The 24,791-nt window shown below is 39.4% G+C and overlaps 2 protein-coding genes and 1 long non-coding RNA gene across 11 annotated transcripts in view; 2 read left to right on the forward strand and 1 right to left on the reverse strand.

Annotated features, from left to right (window-relative positions):
- On the forward strand, positions 1-5,786 carry LOC146438292 (uncharacterized). Its single transcript, XR_014851734.1, has 3 exons — positions 1-102; positions 478-591; positions 3,186-5,786. It is a non-coding gene; the product is annotated as an uncharacterized LOC146438292 (long non-coding RNA).
- Positions 4,611-16,918, reverse strand: CASP3 (caspase 3). The gene is made up of 8 exons (XM_085058775.1): positions 16,784-16,918; positions 12,533-12,661; positions 11,343-11,435; positions 10,382-10,506; positions 9,756-9,884; positions 7,714-7,889; positions 7,100-7,217; positions 4,611-6,040 (listed from the first exon to the last, which is right to left on the reverse strand). Exons 3-8 carry the CDS (start codon positions 11,414-11,416, stop codon positions 5,814-5,816), a joined length of 849 nt encoding a protein of 282 aa, XP_084914901.1. The 5' UTR covers positions 11,417-11,435; positions 12,533-12,661; positions 16,784-16,918; the 3' UTR covers positions 4,611-5,813.
- The window catches only part of PRIMPOL (primase and DNA directed polymerase), an 18,629-nt gene continuing 10,694 nt past the window's right edge, over positions 16,857-24,791 (forward strand). The window contains exons 1-6 of one of the 9 annotated variants that reach the window (XM_085058763.1): positions 16,978-16,993; positions 19,080-19,211; positions 20,710-20,894; positions 21,953-22,044; positions 22,994-23,135; positions 24,617-24,764. In XM_085058763.1, coding sequence (XP_084914889.1) covers positions 20,715-20,894; positions 21,953-22,044; positions 22,994-23,135; positions 24,617-24,764 — 562 coding nt within the window. In that variant the 5' untranslated portion in view covers positions 16,978-16,993; positions 19,080-19,211; positions 20,710-20,714. The other 8 variants (XM_085058761.1, XM_085058766.1, XM_085058760.1 and 5 more) reach the window with 8 other exon arrangements.

Raw genomic sequence — 24,791 nt, forward strand, 5'->3', positions numbered from 1 at the left:
AGGAGGCAAAGAAGAGTGAAGAGGCTCTGCAAAAGCACTCTTCTGCAGAGATGGTTACTGCTGCCTTCAACCAGCCTTTTTGCATTGCATCATGCAGGAGAGGTATGGGCTGCACATTTGAGGAAGTGGCTTTTAGCTGAATGGAATAAAAGGGAACACAAAATGTTCTGTGTTCAGTATCAGAAGTATCAGAAAGAGGAAATGCTTGTCTGTAAGAATAGCCTTGCCAAAATTTAAATCACCATTAGTGTTTACTATGAACCATGTTTTTATACAGATTGTTGTAAATTGCACGGTGATGGTTGTTTCCACTTCTCTTTGTAAAGGTCTTGTGGTTAAATAAATAGAACTTTTTTTTAATGGTCATAGAGTAGTGTGGTAGGTACATCTTTGCATCAGATACCCTCAAACCACTCAGATAATATTACTACTGTTTTATGCATATGCTGGATAACCTGTTACCTGGTCATCTTTCAGAGGCAGTGAGATGGTTTTGCATGGTACCTTTCTGTATACAATTTGAACGGAGGAGAACATATTGGATCATGTAAGTTTGTCTTCTGCACACCCTATCCTATGGAATTTCATTAGGTAAGTCCCTGCAAAGCTCACCATGTTCAACTAGACAGAAATATTCTGGTCTTTTAATGAGGTAGAGGCAGAGCGCCATTGCCAATCCTTTGGAACTGGGGGCAGCAGTGGTGAGCTATTGAACTTGATGCCAAATCTTGCCTGCAAACACTAAGCAAAATCAATTTTTGAAAATGGCTACTGTGCCTCTTGTTTCCTTTTGAGGCACTTTAATTACACAACTATCTTCATGACAGAACACATGGTCTCTAGGAAGAACATTGTTTCATTTGTTTGGAAAAGCCAGGTCCTAATTTTTTGGTTTGTGATTATCCAGGAAAATCTGAACTTCAGAGTTTGATTTTAAGACATAGCATTAAAATTAGAAGCTTACAAAGCTTTCTTCTGTTTCCACTAATTGTCATGATGCAGGCAAATCAAGCTATTGCACCATCACCAGAGGTACGGCAAAAACCTGCTTTGGAGGATGTTGAATATTTTTTTTATTAAACATTACAGGACTATCAGTGGTATGACAGGGATCTGAAGGGCGACGTGCTCCACAGTTGGAAGTGTTCTCTGTGTAGTTCTAGGGCAGCAAAGACCACTCTTTTTGCCTCAAAATCAGCTGACTCTGGTTTACTCTGATAAGCACTAAGACAGGGTGGCTTTCTTAGGAAGCAGCAATGTGATGTTCTTGCATACTTGGGGTATGCAAGACCCAGAACAATAAACACACGAGCTGACAGACAGCAAACAACCACTGATACCTGTGAAAGAGTTGCTTCATTCAGCAGGCTTTTGGTTTTCGTTTTGAATGACTCATTAATGTGAGTTTTGGGGATCATTGTGCTATCTGCAGTGACACCCTGTGGTGACGAAGCAGTAGTTTACCTCTGACCCTGGTCCCTCACAAAGCCAGAGTTCTGCTGTGACTGTTCTGCTGTCTGCAATCAAGAGCAGGAGGTAATATACAGCTGCAAGGTAGCTTTTCCTGGTAATGAGGAACATTCCTTATAGAATATGAGGTGACAAGTCTTAATTTAGCCATTATTATTCATCCTGTTAATATTTCTAATCACTAGAAGTGATTTCATATGCATACTCCCTGGCTCTAGCATAAAATAAATTACTGATATTATAGTTAAAAATATAAATTCCATGTGATTGTATAGTAAACCAGTGAATGTATAGTAACCCAGTTTAAAATTTAAGGAGAAACCATATAAACTTCCAAGAGCAACACGTAGTGTATAAAAAGAGACCTAGTACTTGTTAACAACTGTATTATTGCAGAATCAAAGAATGGTTTTATTGGAAGGGACCTTTAAAGGTCATCTAGTCCAACCCTCCTGCAACAAGCAGGGATACCTTCCACTGGATCAGGTTGTTCAGATCCTGTCCAACCTGACCGTCAGTATTTCCAGGGATGGGGCATTTGCCATCTCTCTGGTCAACCTGTTCCTGTGTTTCACCACTCTCATCGGAAAAGAACTTCTTCCTCAAATGTAGTTTGAATCTATCTTCTTCTAGTTTAAAACCATAATCTCTTGTCCTGTTGCAACAGGCCCTACTAAAAACTTTGTCCCCAGCCTCATTTAGATACTGAAATGCTGCTATAAGGTCTCCCTGGAACCTTCTCTTCTCCAGACTGAGCAACACCAAATTTGTATTTTGAGAAAATTGCATGGGTTTTCTTCTGTTATGAAGCAGAGTACTAAAAGTATGGATTCTGTTCTCAAGGAAAGACTGTTTCCATGAGGCTTACCAGCATTAGTGTCTGACTTGCCTATTTTTCTTTCAACAAGCTCATATTTGAAATAGGTACTCTCAGAGGTGGTTGTGGGAAGAAGGCTGGCCGACTGCATTCAACATAAGGATTTGCCTAGCCAGGAGGGAGTATTCAACCTGCAGTAAACTGGTCAGCATGAGTTGCTCCCCCAATTTCAGGCTCGGTCTTTAATTTTCTTCCTCCTTCCATTGCTTAACATTAAATGTGTTTATTCAAAAAATGAAAGAAAGGTATTTGGTTTGGTTTTATTGGGTTTTGGTTTTTTTTGTTTTGTTTTACTAAAAAACAGTACAAATTGTTAGGTATCTCATATGAGATCTTCTTTAACTTCATAATTGATTTTTGAAAAGCTTGCGGTTCTGCTGGTTTTTCAAGTCACCAAAATACTAATGTCAGACTCTTTAAAAGCTTTCTGGACAGCATTTAACTCATTATCCAGGTAGTCACAGATCTCCAGGTGAAAACAGGTGTTTGCTTTCCAGCTCAGCTTGGAAACTGCAGCCACACTTGGCATGAAGGTCTCCCTCCTGGAAGTGATGAACTGTTCCCATCAGAGTAGTATATTCACATTCATGAAAGTGTTTCCACTCAGCCTTTCACCTGGCTTGGTTTGACAAGGAGGTCTGGTTACCCAGTGAGCTCACGAATAATTCAGGGAAAAAAATGTGGTCCAGTCAAAAGTTTGAATTTGGGTAAGAGGTAGTGAGATGGAAGACTGTAATAGAGTAAGTGTTTAGGAAAGACATGAGAAAAATAGGACAGAGACAAATAAAACTTGAGAAAAGAAGGCTGTTATCACCTCTCCCTCTGCCTTCTCCAACAGGCTCTGTCTCTACAAGCAAGTCCTACAGCCTGGAACACCATCCCTCAGCTAGAAGTATCTAGATGCCTTCTTGGCACTGTGAATCAATCTACTGACTTGGTGTAAAATGCAGCTCTTGTCCTGAAAGGACTTGATGGGAATACCTCATTTCCTAAGCCCTATCTCTAGCAAATTATATACATAGATTCTTGTTAGATTGCCAGTGATAAATTCACTAGACCTACACAATCAGAGTACAGCACTATGTACAAATGTTCTCAGGTATGCTTTGGTGCAGGCAGACATCTTACCAGACACATCCCTGCTTTAGGGAGGAGAGAGGAATAAGCCCATCCACCTATCTGCATGGTGGTCTCATTCTCATCCTCTGCCACGGAGGATCTCAAATACTTTAGGGAGAAGTGAAGGTGAGACTGTAGTCAAGTATCCTGTTACTGTCATCATGAACAGTGGGATGGGGCAGCCATTTTGTATGTAAAAGAAGGATACGGAGAGAGTTACAGGGAGAGTACAAAGGCTGTGGGTCTTGCCATGGGGTGGAACACATAGTATCACACTCTCTTCCACCAGGCCAATTGCAGAGATTAGGTAAGGGTAATGATAACCTACCACCCAATCACCAGGCCATCATGCCCACTGTAATCCCTCCAGCACATATCTCATGGCATACCTCATGGAAATCCCTTTACCACATATGCCATGGTGCATCTCATAGCTGCAGGCCTCATTGTATCTTAGCTTTGGGTTTGTTTTGCTCTATTTTAAAGACCATTGGAAAAGTTCTACAGTAATTTTCCTTTAAAGGAGCAAGATCGTTCAAAAGCAGAACTTACCAAATCTAATGGAAGAGCAAACTCTGTGACAGGAGTTTTTCACAGCAAAATAACTAGGAACTCAAGGAACATCCCTATGTCCCATGACTTTGAAGCAGATTAAGAGAAGTCTTCTCAGTCATTTACAACATATAACCTTGCAAACGCCTGTTGTAATTCACAACCTACATGAAGAAGGGGCCTATTTAATTTTTCAACAGAAGCATGGGCAATAATCTGCCTGGAACTGAAATTTCAATGAGTTAAAAGAGACCAGCCCTCTCTCACAGAACATTTCTACAAGAGAGACACAAGATTGCTCCTATCCAGCAGGTCATCAGGGAACTCATCTACAATGTTTAAAATTGCCTCCTGTGCATCCTTTTTGAACCTGCACTTCCCAGGTCTCAATCATTACTCTACTCTTATGATCTGACTATACAATGGCATACAATGCTTTAAAGTGGCTGCTTTTCAACTTCAGGTGACAAGGCAGATGCAGGAGAAAAAGGACAACAGTAATTTGAGGGAAAAAGGATATAATTAAAGTTAAAATTAATCTGCAAAACCTATCAGATCCTAAACAAATAACACACATAGAAATTATACAGGATGCAATCTAGGAAACAGTATTTAATTAAAAAAACAAGCACCAAATGCCTCTGGAAGTGAACATCAATTTGCCAACATTGTTTTTGCTACACAATGTAGAGTTTCAAGTCTTGTTTTTGCAAGCACCCTATGGAAATTTCACATTCTGTCTTCCACTGATCTTAAAAAGACTGCTACAAAATGAAACATCAGAAAAAATGTTTTGCAATTTTGTAAAAGTCTGTTTCACAAAAATTCAGTCAAGAGATACAAATTTACTATTTTTTAACATATTTCAGCTGAAGTTTGTAATTAACTCAATAGAATTAGAGCTATGAAGTGAAATTTTTCCAGTACCACAGATCTAGTTTTTCACCTGGATTACATGTGGTACACACAGCGCAAACCCTCTTTTATTTAAGGCCAAAAAGAGGAAATCACACTGTTCAGAATGGTGACTTCCTTTTGCACTGATTCTTATAGCTCCAAAAATGCCCCAACAGCTCCACCCTTAGGGAGCTGCAGAAAAAGACATTTTGGAAGACTGGTCCCTTAGGTACCCAGCTTCAAGGTCAGAATACAAAATTTATTTTGAAACAGCTACCATGTTCATATAATTGATTTATGTAATATTCCATACACAAAGTTATAAAATTACCAGAAATTATTAGGAAAAACTGACTGTATTCTAAACATGCTTCCTAATTGTATGCAAAACCATGAAATGGCTGTTTTCCACAGTTTATACCCAAAAGTATAAAAACAGTTTAGGTTAAATTATAACCTAAACTTTAAGAACTTGAGTTAAGAAGAAATGTATGATGACACTACTATTATATTACCATCACTGACATTCTGAATCGTTTTTGTAAGATATGAAAACAAACTCTTTACAAGAACTGTTTCTTGGCTCTGCCTCTTCAGCAAAGTGAAATGTAGCACCAAATAACTCTGATAAACGATCTAATCTTACTTTAGTCTCTTCTTCCTAATTTTTTGTGATACTCAGAGCACTACTTTCAAATGTGCCTGTGCTTCAGCTACTCAGGTTTACATTTCTAACACAGCCATACTATGTTTTACTACTAACGACAGACATGTATCTAACTTTGAGAGAGTTCATTGTGCCACACACAGTGGTGAACAGTTATTCAGTTTTGAAAGTGGTATTTTGTACTAATATTGCATATAAAATGCAGATAAAACCATGAACTGAAAAACTGTTTTAAGAAGGGAAATAAAACTCTTTGGTGAGCATAGAGACAATACATGGAATCTGTTTCTTTGCATTGAAATCTTGTCGAGTTGAGCAGGACTCATACTCTGCCACTCTGCGATTTACACGCGTTAAAATCTGCATGAGTTCAAGCTTCCCTGCATGTTCCTTCAGCATTTTACACAGTGACTGAATAAACCAGGAGCCTTCAGCTGAATTCCTCCACGAGTAATAGCCTGTGGAAGAGAACAATGTCAAAGTGATCAGATGTAACAGCCTTTGATACAGGACACATCAGCAATTAGGGAACAATGCATTGTTTCTAACAGCAATCAATGTTTTAAAATAAAAACTCAAAACCACCAACCAACAACATTTAGATTTCATAATCTCCACAAATTCCAACTCAAAAAGCTTCCCTAATCCTGTCATCTTTTATAATCTAAGAAAACCTTAAGTAGGAAGAAAATCAAAAGGCAGGAAAACTATCTTCTGCTGCAGCAATTTTAGACATTAATCACTTCTTACTTTTCATGGAGTACACGAATACAAAGGAGAGGAGACAGTACAGATGGAAAACGGGTTTCAGTGTCACTAGCTTCAGGAATATGTGCAGAATTAAAGACTGAACCTACTTCTGCTAAGTGGAAATGGAAAGGACATATGGAGGGTTTTGCCTCTACCAATTCTGCTTAAGGATGCAATGCAAATACAGCTGGTAGACAAATATGTTGGTGTTTATCATCCACTTCTGCATATCTGATTGTTTTGTTCTCTCAGAATAATACCTTTTCCTCTTGCTGCAAATTATTTGCACAATTCCAATTAACTAAATTTCCAGCATATGAACATTTGAGGGTTTGCTAGTGAGAAGGATATATTCAGGGTTTGGTAGAGGTTTTGTAGGAACTGAGAATAGCAACTACCTCAAAAAAAAAAAATCAAATCAAGGTTAAAAAAGTGATTGAGGGAAGAAAATATTTACTTCCACGAAATAGTGTATTGGGTCTGGCTGAGCCAGAGTTGATTTTCCCACAGCAGCCCTCACAATGCTGTGCTTTGCATTGGTAGCTGGAAAGGTGTTGATAGCACCCCAGAGCTTTAGCTGCTGCTGAGCATCCCCCCCACTAAGGGGCTGCAAGTGGGCAAGATCCTGCGAGGGGACACAATGAAGACAGCTGACCCAAAGTGACCAAAGGGACATTCCATACAATCAAACTCACCCACTGACTGGATCCAACTCCAAATTGTAATTTATAGCATGAGTGCAGCCTGATATGGATACAGTCTCTCACCTGGAGCTGTAGAATAGGCATAGAGGAAGTCTGCTTCTACAGGTATTTTCTGACACATCGTTTCTTCTGATCCACTGTCTGTCTCAATACCAGAATCTAATTCTGTCCCTCTACAAGCCTATTTGGTGGAAAGAAGAATGGAAAACAATATTAAAATAAAAAAATAAAGGCAGTGATAATTATAAAAAGATTGATATTTTGTGTTCTAAAAATTATAATATCTTGATTAAAAAACTGCAAAAATAACAGGAATTTATGTGTTACATTTCCATTAGACAGACTCAGAAGAAAAGTAATAGCATTTATTTAAGTCAACTATACAGTTTGGATAAGATACATATTCATTCAGAAGTGCACTCAGAAGCTCATTAAAATATTGGCTAAGATTTTACTAAATACATAGAATTAGTGCAATGTCAGCTATTATAAATACTGTCTACCCAATAGGGAAAATTGTGCCACTTTAGACCTGAAGAGAATCTTATTCTGAAACTAATTACATTCAAATCTATTTTATAAACAATTATTAACTTCTTTGCACTAATAATTAGTGGGAAATGGTATTTTTTAAACTATCTGTCTGATTTGATGATCATTGTTCAGCTGTACATCACCTGAATGAAAAAGAGCTTGGGTTTTCCTGCTAAACTCCTGCACCTGTCACCTCTGAAAAGGCTTGTCAGTGCTTTCAGTTCAAGAGGCCCATCTGTACCATAGATCATCCCTTCATCGCCATGGCTTAGCAAGACACAAACAAAACTGCTTCGCTTGCTGTGATCTTCTACAGAAACTTGAAAGAAAAGAAGAGAATTATGTTAACTTCCTGTGTTCCCTAAACATTTTGAACATTTGATCCTTCCTGTGTCACAGAAGTCTTTAAGAACAAATTCACATGTTTAGAAACCTCCAAACAATTTTCACTTCCAAACAGAAGACGCCTGCCTACTTTACTTCAGGAAGTTGGGCACAGAAAACCCCAAATTAAAGGCCAACCCTGCCCATTGCAAGACATGGTGGCAGTGCTGGGCCAGCAATACTGTAAGGAGACAAAAAGGGTATTCCCAGTGTCTCAAAGTCTGAATGGTACACCTTATTCATGCAGTAATGGTCAGTCTTGTGATCTGGGATCAGACTGATGGGAAGTTCTGAGTTCTGGAAAGGAACGGAGAGGTCCTACCTCTCCTTCCAGCTGGGGGTGTTTCAACTACCTGGATTACATGGGAACTGAATGTGGCATGACAGTTGCTGCTCCTGCAGGAACCTAGCAGTACCCTTCTCTTTCTCTCAATTTTTACCTGTAGTGAGGTCTAGAAAGATTTTTGAATCCTCTTAATTTTTTACTTACAGTTATTTAAGCTTGATATAAAGTGTTTGTAGATTTATACTTTTTTTCCCCCCCTCCATCTTGTGGAGCAAAAATAATGTAGAATTTATATTTTCCAATGTCTTTTGTTGACTGACATTGTGGGAAGTGTACTAGAGGACCAAGATGATTTTTTTCAAATTTATCAAAAGATACAAACAAGGTTTAAAAAAAAGGATCCGAAAGAAATTATGAGTGGTAACTCAAGAAGATGCAAGAGTTTGTAGATGAAAACTGAAAACAGTCCCTAAAGCTGAAGTCTTACTATTTAGTGCTTCCCAAAACACTGAATTTCTGTTCTGGAAGAAATGAACTCTTTAGGCTTTTGTCAAGCAATGCACACTCAAGCATTTCTACAAATTATGGACAAGCACTGCATTTAGAAGAGTCACATTTTCAGCTACTGTCAACAGACTAGCTGCAACAACACTAAAATTAACCATGCCTGGGAACATTTTCTGGCATAAACATTAACCAGCAGTAAAGAACCTACATCTATGCTAGCAAACACTTTCATTAAAAAAAAAAACCAAAAAAACCCAAACACAAAACCCAAGACCAGGGTTGCTACAGGATAACTGCTGCTGGGAATAATCACTGGAAGACTTTTACTGTTTAAGTGTGACCTGAAACAGCCTGGGAGAGCACTAGTGGGCATGAGTCACAGTCATGACAGAGAACCTTCCAACAGTTAACTAGAATGTCCTGTGTTCCAGGGCTGCTGATACCTCCAGGCACCATTTAATGTAAGGGTCTGGATGTAGCCAAGTCCAGACAAAGCATGTCTAACACAGTAGTATAAAGCTGTCACTTGAGAGAAGAGTGTTTTGTTTCCAAAGTCAAACAAAATGTGAGTTGTTTATCTAAAAGAAAATTCAGCCCACACACCTGTAATTCTGGTCCCTCAATCAGAACCCTTCCTTGGGCCAGACCACTAAGCATTTAGCACAGAACCCCTCTACCCAATCTAGCAGTTTTTTTTCCAACTCACAGAGCTTCAGTGATCCCAGGGTCAGAATTTAAAACATTCTGCATTTAAGTTTCAGCCTTTTTTCCAGCCTTCTTTAGAAGATGAGAAAGGATACGGAGACAACAGTCATGGCACAAAAGATGGAGAGACAGCAAAGATGAATAAACATAGAAACTATGATGTACATGTCATCCTTAGCAATAAATCACCAGAAGGTGTGAAATATCATCTAAAAGAACCCAGAAAGAAGAGAGGTGAGGGCTAGAGATGTATTTGTAAACAGTGGTTGACTTAATACACACACCAGACATATAATAACTTACCATGTTTCAATAGCTTATAAATGTTCTCACATGAAAGATCATTGTTGATTTTTACTTTATATCCCAGCTTCATAAAAACTTCTCTGACACCTGCAGCATCCGCATCTGTACCTGAACGGGGCAGCATCCCTATTGCATAAGAGGAATGCATTATTTTTTATATTATATAGATGGCATGGTCTGATTGAGCCAAAATTCTTTTCTCACTTATACTGATATCAGTCTGAAATATTCCATTATTCCAGATCCACTCTAACAGAGAAAACATTGCACTGTTACATGTGCACACCATCTCCCACCTTCTGTACCTGTGTTGTAAATTTATCTACATCTTATTTTTGTATCTACCTATCTATAAAAGGACATAAGAATTTCATTTGCAAGATAGAAATCATGACTAAAAGGTAAGACAGTCTTGTACTGCTGATCAATTTTCCTCCTCATTACTGCTATACCATAACATGTTCCCTCTATGCTTATTTGGAAAAATGGACAGAAATAAATCACACCCATAACTTAATTTTAGAGTGCAATCAAAACTGGTCTGCGAATTTAATTCTGAAGAATAGCACATGACATTAATTTATCTAAATTAAGGAAAGAAGTCAAAAACTTGAAAGTGGTACCAGTATGTCTGTGGAAGTTCTTATTGTTTATTATTATACATTCCCCCATTTCTGGATAATCCATTCTGTAACTGTAGTCTGGCAGAATTCCAGAGTCCATAGACTTGCTAGCAGGTAGGTTCTTTCTGTATAGAAACCATACAAAATTTAGGTGTTAATTTCTGATCTCTCTATTTTAAAAATAATTATAATAACAGGCTATTTTAGCAAACCCAATGAAACTGGTAAGGTCACATTTGTAGTAACCTTCTGTGCAACTTGCAACAAGCTTAAAATTAAAAGAATCAAGGAAGAACTGTGTTTAAAGTTATAATGCTTCTGCACAGGAGAATATGAAAACTTAGTTTAGAGATGCCAATTACTGTATCAACAAGAAATCAGCTGGGTTTCTTTACTATCATCTTTTGAAACCCGTGTACCTGGAGGAAAGGTTAGCTCTGAGAAAACAAATCTGTTCTGAGTTCTAACCAGAAGTCATTACCATTGAATTTTCATAAGTAAACACTCAAAACCCAGAAAGATGTGGCAGATGTGTGCTCCTTTTCTGCTAAAGCAATAGCCACCACCATGATGGCTATATCTGAATGAAGCCAGCCTGTCTTCTACAGGCTCAGGTCAGCTCTAGAAGCACTGCATAGAAAGAGGTGAGCATTTATCCTAAGGTGAGACATAGATGTCTTCTCAAGAAGAGCTAAGCACTTGATAATACTGTTAAACTAAGCCTAACTGCACCTCAAGTGTTTTGCTTTTTAGTTCCTTGTACATGCACATGGCCTGTTCTGTCACATACTGCATATTTTCAAAGTCAGTACGACTCTAATAATTGTTTTTGATTATTACAATGTACCATAATCAAAACTTTTCCGTTTAACATTATTTCTCTATGGCTCTCATCTTCCATTACAGAACAAGATTCCTCAAGAATTAAATTGAAGACTTAAACCAAAATAACTTCACTTACCCTTTATAACCTGGAATAGATTTTGCATCTGCCAGATCCTCCCCCAAATGTGGTCCATCTCCAATGTCTGCCATTATTGCTTTCAATTATCAGCTTGAAAATGCAAGAAAATAGAAGTATTATGACAGTTCACAGAACAACTTTAGCCTAGGAGTATTAGCAGGCAAAAAAAAAAAAAAACCAAAACATTTCTGGGTAATCCCTACATATTTTATATTTGAAAGAAGAACATGAAGTATTTTTCTAAATTATTGCCTTTTAAAAGAGCTCTGGGAAAAAGAGTCTGCAGATCCCTGTGACCAAATCATTGTAAAGACCTACAAAAAGCAAGATAAGAGATGAAAAAATTGAAAACAATCTTTAAAATATTGCAATGTTCCCCCACACAGTAGAAATTAAGAATAAAAATCAAGCAATACAAATTATTAGACATGTGCAAAGAACAACACAGATGAGAAATTGGGTCATAGTAGTTTGAGAAACGAATAATTTCTCTGCATTCTGTTTCAAATTAAACACCACTGCATCCCATTTCAATTGGTGAACATGAAGGCAATTGCAAAATGAATACAATAAAACCACAACAATATAATTTCAAATAGTTGATGAAAGGAACCCTATGCTGTGGGGCTGCTATTTATTTTTATGAGAATAGGACAATAAAATATAATGGATACCAAGCCAGAAATCAATTTAAAAGCATTAAACCTCCCCCACAGTTAGTCTGTGTGTACTCATGGAACATATTACCAAAAGTTACCTTAACCTCAAGTTTCAGAAAACAATTATGCATCATAAATTCAAATCTCCAGATAGGACAAAGTAATAAATGCTTAGAAGTGCTGAGAACTCAAGAAACAAAAAAGGCATTACAAGGCAAGAATATACCTGAGCAGATATATTTATGGTAAATAAGAAGGTATAAGTAACCAGACCAAGTAGTACGATTTGCTGACCAGATATGATGAAGATTCCCATTTAAGGCTTAGGTTCTTTAGGGCAAACTATATTTGCCATCTTACATCATGATCATTTCATTATTATATTAAGTCTCAACTTCGTATCTATAATCTTGTTAGTACAACACAAACACCCATTTTTGTGGCAACAATTATTGGTGCATCAGAAGCCCTAATTTGATTATATATAACGTTATTTCTTAACTTGTTTCTAGGAAGACATTTACTTACATTTTTAGTGACTTCAAAAGATCTTCAGTGTTACTCTGAATACTATTTCAGAGCACTGATGTAATTAAATCTTCTTCACCAAATTATTCCAGACTTGACAACTCTATTATGCAGCAAACAGGAAATTTCCTGAAAATCAAATTATAGAAGTATTAAATAAGCTTGGTATTTTAGAAATAAAATGTCTAAAATACATTCTATCATTACGTTTTAGAAATTTACTTTAGAGACAGAATCACGGGGCAGGAACTAAATCTACAATGCTGAACTTGACTGCCTAGCACCATGATCTGGACTCAATCATCCTAACTTCAAAGTCTAATTCATTAAAAGCACCCTATGGGAAGAAAAGGGCAAACAACTCCAAAGGGCAATTCAAATATCTGTGACCTGTGGTATGACAGTGCTCCAACCCTATGCCTTATTGGGCAGGGAACATTAGCATTGCCAGCAAAGTCCAGTCTACAGTGACAACTGGTGTGTGCACTAATCTCTAACTGAAGAGCAGAGCTTCTGATCCCCAGAAATTGGAAAGAACAGCTTTCATTGACAAGAATGCTCTAAGTTCTCCTGCTCTAGTACAGCCTAGCTTCCAGGAGTTTCTATGCCTTTTTCAATCAGCCCTACTGCAATCATCTTTGGCTTTGGTTCTCAGCTTTCCTGAGCTCTCAAGCCCTAGCAAAATTTGTAGGAAGACATCCAACCAGCTCAATCCACCATTCTGATCCAACTCATACTGTGCAGGAGCACAACCCAAACCCTTCAATGTGGCTGGGATTAATAAGAGACAGGGAAAATGTTAACTTCCTTCCTCATTTGTTCTCTGCCTGACAACAGTAATAAACAGCTACGCCACATAAAGTACAGCATCACATGCCACCTCTATTATCAAAACCAACTAGCAGGTGTACTGACAGCAGTGTAGCCATGACAGCATGGAAATCAACTTCTGCTAAAAACCCACGTGTTTCTCCCAGCTGTTTGGCACTGTGAAGTTCCACATTGCCAGTGCTGCAAGTACATGAAGGAGAGTGTAAACTAGTAAATATGTGCCTACATGAGCTGTGGTCAGCTCCTGTCTATCCAATGACCCAGCTACCAATGGCTACTTGGAGAAAGACTCAGCCAAAGTATAGGGAAAGCTAACACTCTCTGGCCAACAGATATACCCTTGGAATCATGAGGGAGGGTAAATGGATCATTAGGCTGTCCTCGGTTCACACCAGGTGTGCTCCAACCAAACTGCTCAACAGCAGCAGACTTAACCAAGCCAACTGCAGACCCGACTGGCTGCCAGCACTGAATGCTTCTTACAACATAAATGTCAAAGCAGGATGCAAACACTAAGAGAAATCTTCAACGTTCAAATGACCTTAAATTAAGACTTATGTCCTTGACCCTTCTACAACCTTGAATTTAAAGCTCTAAAATTGCTGTCCTCAATCCAGTGCCAAATAAACAATGAAACTGGAAGAAGTAGCTAGTAAGACCTACAATTATAACTATAGTACTTTCTTTCTGAAAAATGTAAAACCATTTTAATACCATATCATAAAAATATTTCTTACTAAAGCCTCCGCAATCCTAGTTCACAGCCTACAGCTTCAGTTGTTTATTGAACAGTTAGAACTTACTGCACTCTACTTCATTGCAATTGGAGCTTGTCTAAGAGACTTTACAGAAGCTTTAGGGATTGTCTAGAAAAACTGGTTATAACACGTCAAGTATTTGAAATTTGCATGCTTTACCTTCAGAACAGAATCTGTAACTCACTTTTAATATCCATCAATTCCTGAGCACCCTGAGGCACCAAGTCACCTGCACTACTTTAAAGAACAAAAGACACCCACAAAGAGATACCTCTTTTGTTGCTAGGCACTCAAATGCCCGTTTGAGCCAGTAGGGTATTTTGTGCTCTAAAGCACCGGTCAGGGTAACAGCAATGCTGAGGATGAGGATGATTCTAACAGGCTAAGAATTGCCTCATCTTGCTTTAGGTAATGCAGTGATGCCATGCATTTCCCTGCGGAGGATGATCTCATCCTGGTGGGGGGAGGTGTGGGGGGAAGAAATCACGACAGTGCATCAAGAATTCAAAACTTTTAGTCTGCTCTTTGATATTATTTTCTCTGAAAGCTTAGGTAAGACAAGCTTTCAACTGTAGGGAAATATAAAAAACAAGTACTTGAAAAAAGCAGCAGCATTTTTATAATCTAGAAAAATATATTCTGTAGATTTTAGGACGCTTACTTTATAATATTTTATTTGAAAAAAAATTTAAAATTCTATGAGACAGAGACAGCAAATATGAAGATGATGCTACAATGATCTTTACAGATAAACAGTAAAAAATAAAGTGGTTCAAGAAAGTACAAAGCTATGCTCTGAAAGCTACCAAAAAATAACCACTGTCTCTCAGCATAGCAATAAGGGTAAAAATATTTTCCCCCATACAAATGCAGTTGTTCCAATGCTTTTCTTTTGACAGGAAAATAATAAATAGAACAATTTTTTACTCCATTCCAGCCTGGATCTACTTATTCTACCTGGACCGAATGAAAATAAATTCAAATCATCATGTGTCACCACCGCCATAAGAACCATCAGGTTTCTTTTTAGAGCAATATTTATTTGAAATGAGAACCAACAAGAGAAATTAACGACATAGTGATAAAAATAAAACCAAAGCTTCTCAGACACGGAAGAAAGCAAATAACTAAACTGTCTTTAGTTACCAACTGTATCGTGAAATATGCAAACCTCAGGAGACAACACATGTTCAGTATATAACTGCTGCTCCACAAAGCAATGACCGTACCACTATTAAAACACATGTTCAAAACAGTCATCAGTATTGTAAAACACCTCCTTAAAGATTACAAAAGAGCAGTTTTCCACCTCACGACTGCAAGAGATGTCAAGTATTCAAAGAAGGTGTTTTATGAACATGAACATATACATGACATATTGCAATACTGAAGCAGACGTGCAAAGTAAAAATTTTCCACTCTACAATGTACAATGCTAAACAATAATTATCTGATTAATAATGTAAGGAAAAAATAGAAGCTGACTATATGAAAAGATGAAAAATGTTTGAAAATATACCGTTACATTTTCTGTGTGACACTATTCCCCTACTAAATACTGTTACCACTGATGGATGCAGGCCAATACTGTGACAGCTCTTCACATTACTTCTGGGCGGGATGTAGTTGTTGGAAAGCCCTGACACTGGGCCAGCATTCTGATCTTCCAAAAGCAAACAGACTTTTAGGTACTCAGCATGAAGCTGTAAAATTAGCTGAAATTATTCCAAGTGTAGACGGGACCCTTACTTATTAATTCACCTGTACCTATAAACCACATCACCACCACTGTAAACAAAAGCCATATCCGGGTCTTTAACATTAAGGGCATGGTGTATTAGTTTGGAACCTACCACCAGACAGGCAGATACCTAAAGGAGAGGACTGTGAGTTAGAGAGTAAATGACTATAGATTCCCCATCCTTCAGCCCAGCAGCGAACACACAGGACTCAACAGGGCTCGGGCAGAGCCTTTTACACGCTATCAAAAGTTGGTCACAGTGTCTGCGAGGACCCCAAGCATGCTTTCCGTCCGTGAGACGAGGTTTAACACGCTTTGTTTTGGGAGATCCAAACGCAGATACTGACCCCGTGTTTCCGGTTAGTGAATGGCTAGTGTCCAAGGGGACACTAGAGAGCAGCTTAGAATTAAAGCGCTTTGTTGTTGGGTTTTTTTTTTTCCTTTCCCCCTCTCCCGTCTTCTTCCCCTCTCTTTCGGCAGTTTCTCCACAAAAACAGGCTGAAAGGGAACCAACCGGCTCCCTTAAGCGTCTGGCAAACTAAGCCCTGAGGCGCGGCGCTGTGTCCGGGCAGGGGGCAGCGGCGGGCGCTGGGATGGCAGGCGGCCGCTCCCTCCCGCCGGGCCGCGGGCAAGGCCGGGTGCCATCCCCCCAACACCGACCGACCGACCGACCGACCGACAGCCGGGCCTGCGGTGCCGGGAGCCCCGCGGGCAGCCGGGGCAGCGGCGCTCTCAGCCGGGCCCGCCCCGGGCCAAACGAGGCTCTCCTCCGGCTCTCCGCAGCTGGCTTCCTCCGGGATAGAAGCAGGCGGCCACACGGTCCTAGACAGCCACAGCCTGGCCACCCCCCTGCTTTGTTCGGCCCCAAAGCCGCCGCGCCCCCATCCCGGAGCACCGCACCTCAGCTCCGCCAGCACCCACCGGCTCCGCCGCCTCCTCGCTCCGCCGGCGCTGTGCTCCGACGTGCTTTCCCCTGAGCCCGGCGTGGCTAACCCAGCCGCTACCCGGAGCGGAGAAAAACCCCTCGCTGCCCGGCCCGCCCGGCGGCCGCTGGCTCCTCCCCGCGCAGGGCGGGCAGCGCGGACGGGCGGCGCGCCCCACCCCAATGGCGGCGGGCGGCGGGCAGTGGCGGTGAGGGCTGCGGGAGCGGCGCTGGGGGCGCGGGAAGGCGGGAGCGGCCGTGCGGGCCTTTCCGGGCCATTCTCGGCGCGGAGGGAGGTGTGTGGGGCCAGGCTGAGAGGCTGAGGGGGCGCGGGGGGCTGCTCTGCTCTGCTCTGCTCTGCTCTCAGCTCCTCTCCCGCGGGGGGACACTGAGCCGGATACGGCTGCCTGGCTGCTCTTGGGTGTGAATGGTGTAACTCAAACCTTGTCAGGTTTGCTCTGGTGCTTCAGTTCCTCTGCCTGCTGAAACGAATGTGCCATTCTGGTACATTTACACTGTGCTGGTGTGGCCTCATATTAAATCCTGTGTGCAGTTTTTGGCACCGCAGTGTAACAAGAATATAAAGCTATTACAGAGCATCCAAAGCAGGGCAAGGAAGACGGTGAAGGGCCTTGAGAGGAAGCTGTGTGAGGAGCGGCTGAGGTCACTTGTTCTGTGCAGCCTGGAGGAGGCTGAGGGGAGACCTCGTCGTGGTGTTGAACATGCTCGTGAGGGGAGCAGGAGGAGCAGCAGTCAGTGATCTCTTCTCTGGCGACAGGACCTGAGGGAATAGCCTTTCGCTGTGTCAGGGGAGGTTTAGGTTGGATATTAGAAAAAAGTTCTTCACCCAGCGGGTGGCTGGGCACTGGAACAGGCTGCTCAGGGAAGTGGTCACAGCACCAGCCTGGCAGAGTTCAAGAAGTGTTTGGACAATGCTCTCAGGCACCTGGTGTGACTCTTGGAGATGGTCCTGTGCAGGGCTAGGAGTTGGATTAGATGATCCTTGTGGGTTCCTTCCGCCTCAGAATATTCTGTCATTCTGGCATAATGGTGGTTTTCAAAGGAAGTAGCCAGCTAGAGTAATCTGTGGGGACAATTATCAACTGAGCAGCCACCCTCCAGATGTCAGTGAGCGAGATCCCTGCGGGTGTGCTGGCCTGTGCCGTGGCAGGACCTTCTCCTCGGGCAGGGTTCTCACCCCCCTGCTTGGTGAGTGTTCCTGGCTGCCCACAGACCTTGCACAACAGTGCTCTGAAGCTGAGGGCTGATTTTGGCTTCGTCATCAACTTTCAGGTCAGTTAGTTTCATATTTGTACATCAACATTCAGAAAGTCAGATGACATTGGAAACTAGGTATGCCAGCTTCTCATAACAGGTACTGACCTACTTTTTGAGGTCTTATCGCCGTGCCTGATATACTGAGTTTTGCCCTTGCAATCTTAATTTGAGGAAGAGATTGCACACTGGAACAGATTGTTCAGAGAGGTTGTGGAGTCTCCTCCACTGGAGATACTCAGGAACTGACTGGACACACTCTTGTGCCAGGTGCTCTAGGATGACCCTGCTTGAGCAGGGAGGTTCAGCCAGGTGACCCACTGACTGTGGCTCCTTCTAACATGACCCATTTTGTGATTCTGTAATTGTAGAGGACACTTCCTCCATTAGGAGGGTTAGGGGAAAATTTGTCAGTCCTTGTTGTTGAGGGAAGATGGGTAGTGTTTGTTAGTATGCCACTGGTCAGGTCAACATAAGCATAGCTAAGCTAATTTTCACTAACGTTAAAGAATTTTACACTAGGTCGATTGTAATTTAATGTGTTCTAAGGCTGAATTGGTAGCTGGGAGAAAATGTCACACATTTATTTGTGTCAAGGACCATGAATTCTGCCATAGAACTATGTTGCATGGTACTCACTGGCCAGGAAACAAGTGTAAGCATGTTATTTTGAGTAGCAGTTGATTTGCATGTCTCAGCTTCAGTTGTCAGCAGGTGTGGATTGTATGTTTGTCATTCTCATGAGAAGTAAACAAGGAAGCAGTCTTCCATCAAATAGAGAAAAGGAAATAGCAAGTTCTTTAAGTCATCTCTTATAAGACTTTTTTCCAGGCTCTCCATGCAGTCATCCTGCTGAGTCAGTAACACTTATGTCTAAACATGTTGGTGACAAAATTTCTTAAAACTGCCCTTTCTTCTGGTGGGACATAAGAGGGGAAGATGAAGTGGGAATTTCCTAGTGAACTCAGAAGGCTGGTCTGTAAGTGTAACTTGTATGTGCTCTAAACAGATGTGTTATAGTTCACACAGGAACTAAAGTTACCTTCAAAAGACCTGACATTTTGGACTGCTGAGAATCTGAATGTTTGGACTACAAGAACTGTGATAGGTTTCAGTTTAAAATAAGGGTCATCGACCTTCTCTCAGATTCAGGTATCCTACCAGCTGTGTTTCTGCAAAAATACGACCTGATATAACTAGAAAGTTTAAGATTGAGAATTATGGGACTTCTCTGTCTCTTTCCTTTTTTAATGGTTATCTTGTGGGAAAGTGCTGATGTAGGGATGTCTTTTGCACCCAGTTAATTTACAGCCAACAGCATTAAAATGAAAGTTTTGCTAGCACTTCTGAGAAATGCTGACTGCTGTCTATAACCTAATTTTTCATGTCCAAGAAGGAACTAAGAGCATAAGAAGAAGGGAGTGGAGAAAATGCACAGGTCAGAAGACTGAGAAGGTCGATAGAGATAATATGTTTGACCTCTGTTAGAGAAAAAACATTCGGTTACTTAGACTTGACACAGGCACTGAACTGTCAAGACATGGGCAGGGTTAGATGTGCAGTGGGCAGAAATGTAAGTGTCCAGGAACTTTTGCTGTGGAAAACTTGGAGGAGGAAATGAGAGGATCTAAAATCTGGGCTTCAGGGCCCCTCAAAAATATTTAAATACTTAAACTTGCCTTGTGGATCCAGCTTGTTAAACGTTTGAATACTTTTGAGTCCGGTTTTGTTTTTATCTTTCACTGAAACCCAGGGGCTGTTAGGAGAACCAAGTGGTTATGCTGGGCAAAACAAGAAGATTCCCCTTCATGTTTGTTACTTCTTGCCTCTCTTTCTCTGTTTCATGTTTTCCTGGCAGTGCTTTTTACTGATTTGCAGGTGTTCCACTTACAGATAATTGTACATATATGTGTTTGTGCTTTACTACATCACTCTACAGCATTTGGATTATTTTATGAAGCTAGAAGCTTAAAGGTTGCAAGATAGCAGGAATTACTGCATGGTTCTACTTCTTGAAAAGAGATAAGATTGCTATTTTAAGGTTGTGAGGAAGTACAGGAGCTTTTAAAGCAGGTGAAAGTATTACTGATCAGTAGCAAATGTTGGCAGGGGAGAATGGAGCCCTCATTTTGGATTTCAGTTCTTTTACTTTGAGATACAGAGCTCAGAGCTGGAGTCACTGAAGTTTTAACTCTTCCTATGAACTCAAGTATTGTACTACCATACAAATTAATTATCTCATTTGTCTCCCCAACCATAAAGCAAAAGTAATAGTATTTTTTCACTCTTTAATAATGTTGTGTGCCTAGTCAACAGTTTGTATACTTTTTGAGGAGTGTAATACCATTCTGTAGACAAAAATTAAACTTCTTAGGCCTTCTCTTACTGTATTTATTCTGTTGTGTTTATCTTTGATAGCGTTAATTTGAAGCTCTTGTACTTCCAAAACAGTGTGGACAGATTTAATATTAAAATTAGTATCATTGCAAGGTTGGGTGTTGATTTGGAATATTGGCTACTCCCAGTTAATTATCAAATTACACTCAACAAAACCAGAATCAAAAGCAGTGAGGAGTACAGGATATATTAAAATTAAAATTGCCTTGCAAGCAGAAATTGATACTGATTTGACTATTTGTACTTGTTTTAGGAGAAATGAAGAGAAAATGGCAAGAAAGACTGAAGAAAGTAGAAGAACTAGCATCTCACTATGAAAGAAACCCTCTTCCTGCAGTTTATAGACCAAGACTGTCCAAACCCTCTATGCCATCCTCTGTTTGGAAAATATTTTCTCGACAGGCCGAAGCTTTTAATTATGTAAAAACCTGTGAAGAGGTATATTATGTTAGGCAAATGTCTTTACTCTCTATACACTTTCAAGATTGAACATAATTTAAAATTGTGGTTGGCAGTGAAGTCTTTATCAGTATGCAAGATCTTTTTCTTACTTCCAAATCCTGAAACAGCAAGCTTTTTTTCTTTTACTTTGTGGGTCATATTGTACCAGAGGTATCTCTAAGAATTACTGGTTCTGTTTTAACATACAAGTTGAAATGTGGTGATAACTTTGAAAAGTAAAAGTGCTTTTTGGTAATATTGTAGTGATAGATTTGTGCCTTCTCAAGACGAGCAAGCTGTCAGGGTTGGCAGGAGAATGAGAAGGTAGTGAGAATTAATAGGAAGAAAGAGGAGGAAAAAAATGAGGTAGAAAAAGAGATAAACAGGAGGCAGAGATGAAATAGAAACAACACAGCTCTCCAGTGGCATCTGAGTAGCAAGTTCAGATGATTAGAAGTGATTAGCCAAATAAATATGCAAAAGTGTCCTCTGTTTTCAGTTTAATACTTTTCAAATAGATTGCTGTTTTTAAGGAATGTATTGTGTTTTTCTCCATGCTGTTTCTGGTATTGAAGTACTCTTTGCAGCCTGTTTTCAAAAATGGGTTCCAAATTGGCTTGGCAGTAGTTTTTTTGTTTTCTTCTCAGATTTCTGTTTTTGGATCTAAACAACATAATGTCTGAACAATATTTGCTGTAAAGCCTTCTATATATATATACTGCCATCATGTCCATGAGACTGCTTCTTTCAGGCCATTGTTCTTCCTCCCTTTGGATGCACTTGTCACTGATCAGAAAAAACAAGTTTGCAGAGAAAACAATTTACATTAACTCACAGCAAAGAAAAGCTTCAAAGTTTTACCCATGTAACTGAAATCAGAATGATGTTCTAAATTAAAACTAGATGCTACTGAGCTTGGAAAAGGATTAGTGATCTGTTTACAGTTCTCTAGTATTTACTAACCTTTAATTGATGCCAGGTAGGAACTTATGAAGATTTAAACTGGTTCTTTGAATAAAACTAACCAAAATACTTCAATGTTTTTATTTAAAAAGGATGTTCATGTATTTGCTTTGGAAAAGAGCACACAGAGTGGACAGAGGTTTTACCTTGTGACAACGTATAAAGAGCTTTGGTTTTATTACACGTGAGTATTTGAGAAGGTAACCTGTATGTCACTAAAAGACAGTGGTGTACTGGATATCCTACCTAGTAAGAACTATCACTAGATAGGTATTCCCAGGAGCCACCTGCTGCTCTGAGTAGCACAGACCTGTAATGGGTTGGCTGAGGTTTCATTTTGGCAATGGGAAAAACCTTCATGGGGACAATACAATATATTCTATAGAGGGTTTCAACTTCCTTTTGAGTAGCAGGTTGCCATTTTTTCCTAAGAATTAAGGACTCTGTTGAACTTAAATCTAATAGCAGTAGGTTTGCTTTTGCTCTCAGCTTTCCTCAGGGGATGATACCAATACATGACAAAAACATACTTCTCTGACTAGTCATACATCAATTTCAGTGTGCATTAATGCAGATATTTGGTGACTGATTTATGGATTTATATTTGCATGAGGTTGTTCCAAGTATTGATAATTCGATCACTTGCTGAACTTTTTCTCCCATTTTTTTTCTTTTACAATAAAGTATTTAGTTATGAAGTAAAAGAAATCTGAGTCAATTTTTATATGAAAAGCCTGATATTTTTTCTCAAATTGAAAATGAGATTTTTTTAAATTTAGTTGGAAAAAGCTTTATATAATCTCTTTGTGCTAAAGACATATGAGTGGTTACTTAGGTTTTTTGCTGTAGTTTTCATAGTTCCTGGAATTCTCAACATTTCTGCATGTATTGTAAGACCAGGGGTGGGGAGGGTTGGTGGGGGGAGAGCTTGGAGAGGAAAATACTTTACAAAATTAAATTCTAGGCCAGAAAAATAATCTTTGTTGGTATTGTAGGGCTACTTCTTTTTTTTACTATGGGTGGTTGACTGCAGAGTAAAATATGTGGGATCCTCGTTTGCAGCTGATAAGCATGTTTATCATGCTCATAATGTTTATTGTGAGAGGCTGTGATTTGTTTTTGTTTTTCCTTAGCAAAGGTTACAAAACAAGTCTTATGCATTGCTATGAAGTAATTCCTGAAAAAGATGCTTGCAAACTTTATTTTGATTTGGAGTTTTACAAACCAGCAAATCCTGGTGCAGATGGCAAGAGTATGGTCATGAAGTTAATTGAGGTAAACTGGAGCAAAGTCATGTTGAAGATTAATATGAATTTGTTGTTAACTTAATATGAAACCAAAGTATTTACCACTTTATTTTGATTATGCTGTAGTAAAATTGAAAGAATTGTAGACCAAGTGGTTGTTTTTAATGAAGTAAAAATACTGTTTTAATTAAATCAAGGTTTTAATCAAAGTGAGAGACAAAAGAATTAATTGAGACACAAAAGTAAAGAATGATTTTTGTTGGACTGTTTGTATTCACTGTAGGTTTACTGATATGGTACATTTACTTTTGAAGATTGTTTTATGTGCTCTGCCACTTGAAAGCTGTAAAAGTGGAGGAATGTTTAGATATTCTTTAAAGTAGCATCAATAAAAGTTCCATTCATGTATTCCTCTGTTCATTCTCTTGCTGAATGGTGCAGTTGTATATCAAGACTTAGAAGAATCTCTCCTGGAGGTTTCTTTAGATGACAGTTCATTACAGTTGACTTACATGATGATGTAGAGAGCATCATGTGACTGCATTTGCCAATTTGGTACCTAAAATTACATACTTTTGCTGATTATCAATTGTGCTTAAAAATAGTGCAGTTTCCATTTTATTGCAATTTTTTGGAAAATGAGCTCTCTGCAAGTTCATTATGACAGAGGTGGAAAAAACAGCAGGGTTTTAGAAGAATGTCTTCTGTTTAAATAAAATCTCATCATGAGTGGACATTTATTTGTGACACTTCTGTCACCTACATGTCCATAGCTAGAAACAAAAGAAAGAAAAAGATTATTGGGGTCATTCCTTCATAAAGAACCCTTCATTGATAGAGAATCTGGAGGGGTTTACCTGTGGATCAGTTCTGAAATGTGGAGATTTCTCAGGTTAAGAAGAGGACTTTGATTTGCTGGGTGGGGATCTGAGCCGCTAAAACGCAAAGCTTCCAGACCTTTAGGTTCTGAGTCCCAGTCCTGAACATGGGTAATTACTAGCTTAGTTTATAGCAGGTTTTTTAGAGCTAATTTAGAGTGAAATATGTTTTCTGCTTAGTTATTGTTCATTGGGTCATACCAATGAATTAGCTAAAAAAATCATAGCACTGAATTAGCTCACCAGTCCTTTATATTATGACAGCATCCATCTTCCACTCCTGGTGAGCCTGCATTACAGACATTGTCACTGTGGGTGTGAACTGCGTTGTGATGGAAAACAACCTGCAGGATAAAGCCACTTAACTAGGCTTTTACCTGAGAAACTGAAAGTCTTCTCAACTTAGCACTGTTAATGTATTCAGTGACTTGCATATTTAAGGAAAAACAGTCTATGTCAAACTTGGTTAAAACTTGGTATGGGTTAGTTTGAATTAAATTAATTGTATGCTCAAAATGAGGGGGAAAAAGGCCTTGAAAAAAGAAGTAGACTCTGAATTTGTGTTAGGTTTACAGATAGAACTACTAAAAATGTTAGAGCAAAATAACATAATTAATGTTTATAATTTCAGCTTGTCAGCCAAAAATTAAAAGAACTTTATGATGTAAATTGTTCATCAAAAGATGTCTTGAATTTGGATTCCACTACTGATGAAAAATTTAGTCGTCACTTAATATTTCTACCCCAAAAGACTGTATTTAAGGATAATACTCATGTTGGTAAGTGTGTTCTTTTCTCTTACACCT

The sequence above is a fragment of the Lichenostomus cassidix genome, chromosome 4 (genome assembly GCF_008360975.1).
Source record: "Lichenostomus cassidix isolate B80296 chromosome 4, HeHo_3.0, whole genome shotgun sequence".
Lineage (NCBI taxonomy): Eukaryota > Metazoa > Chordata > Aves > Passeriformes > Meliphagidae > Lichenostomus > Lichenostomus cassidix.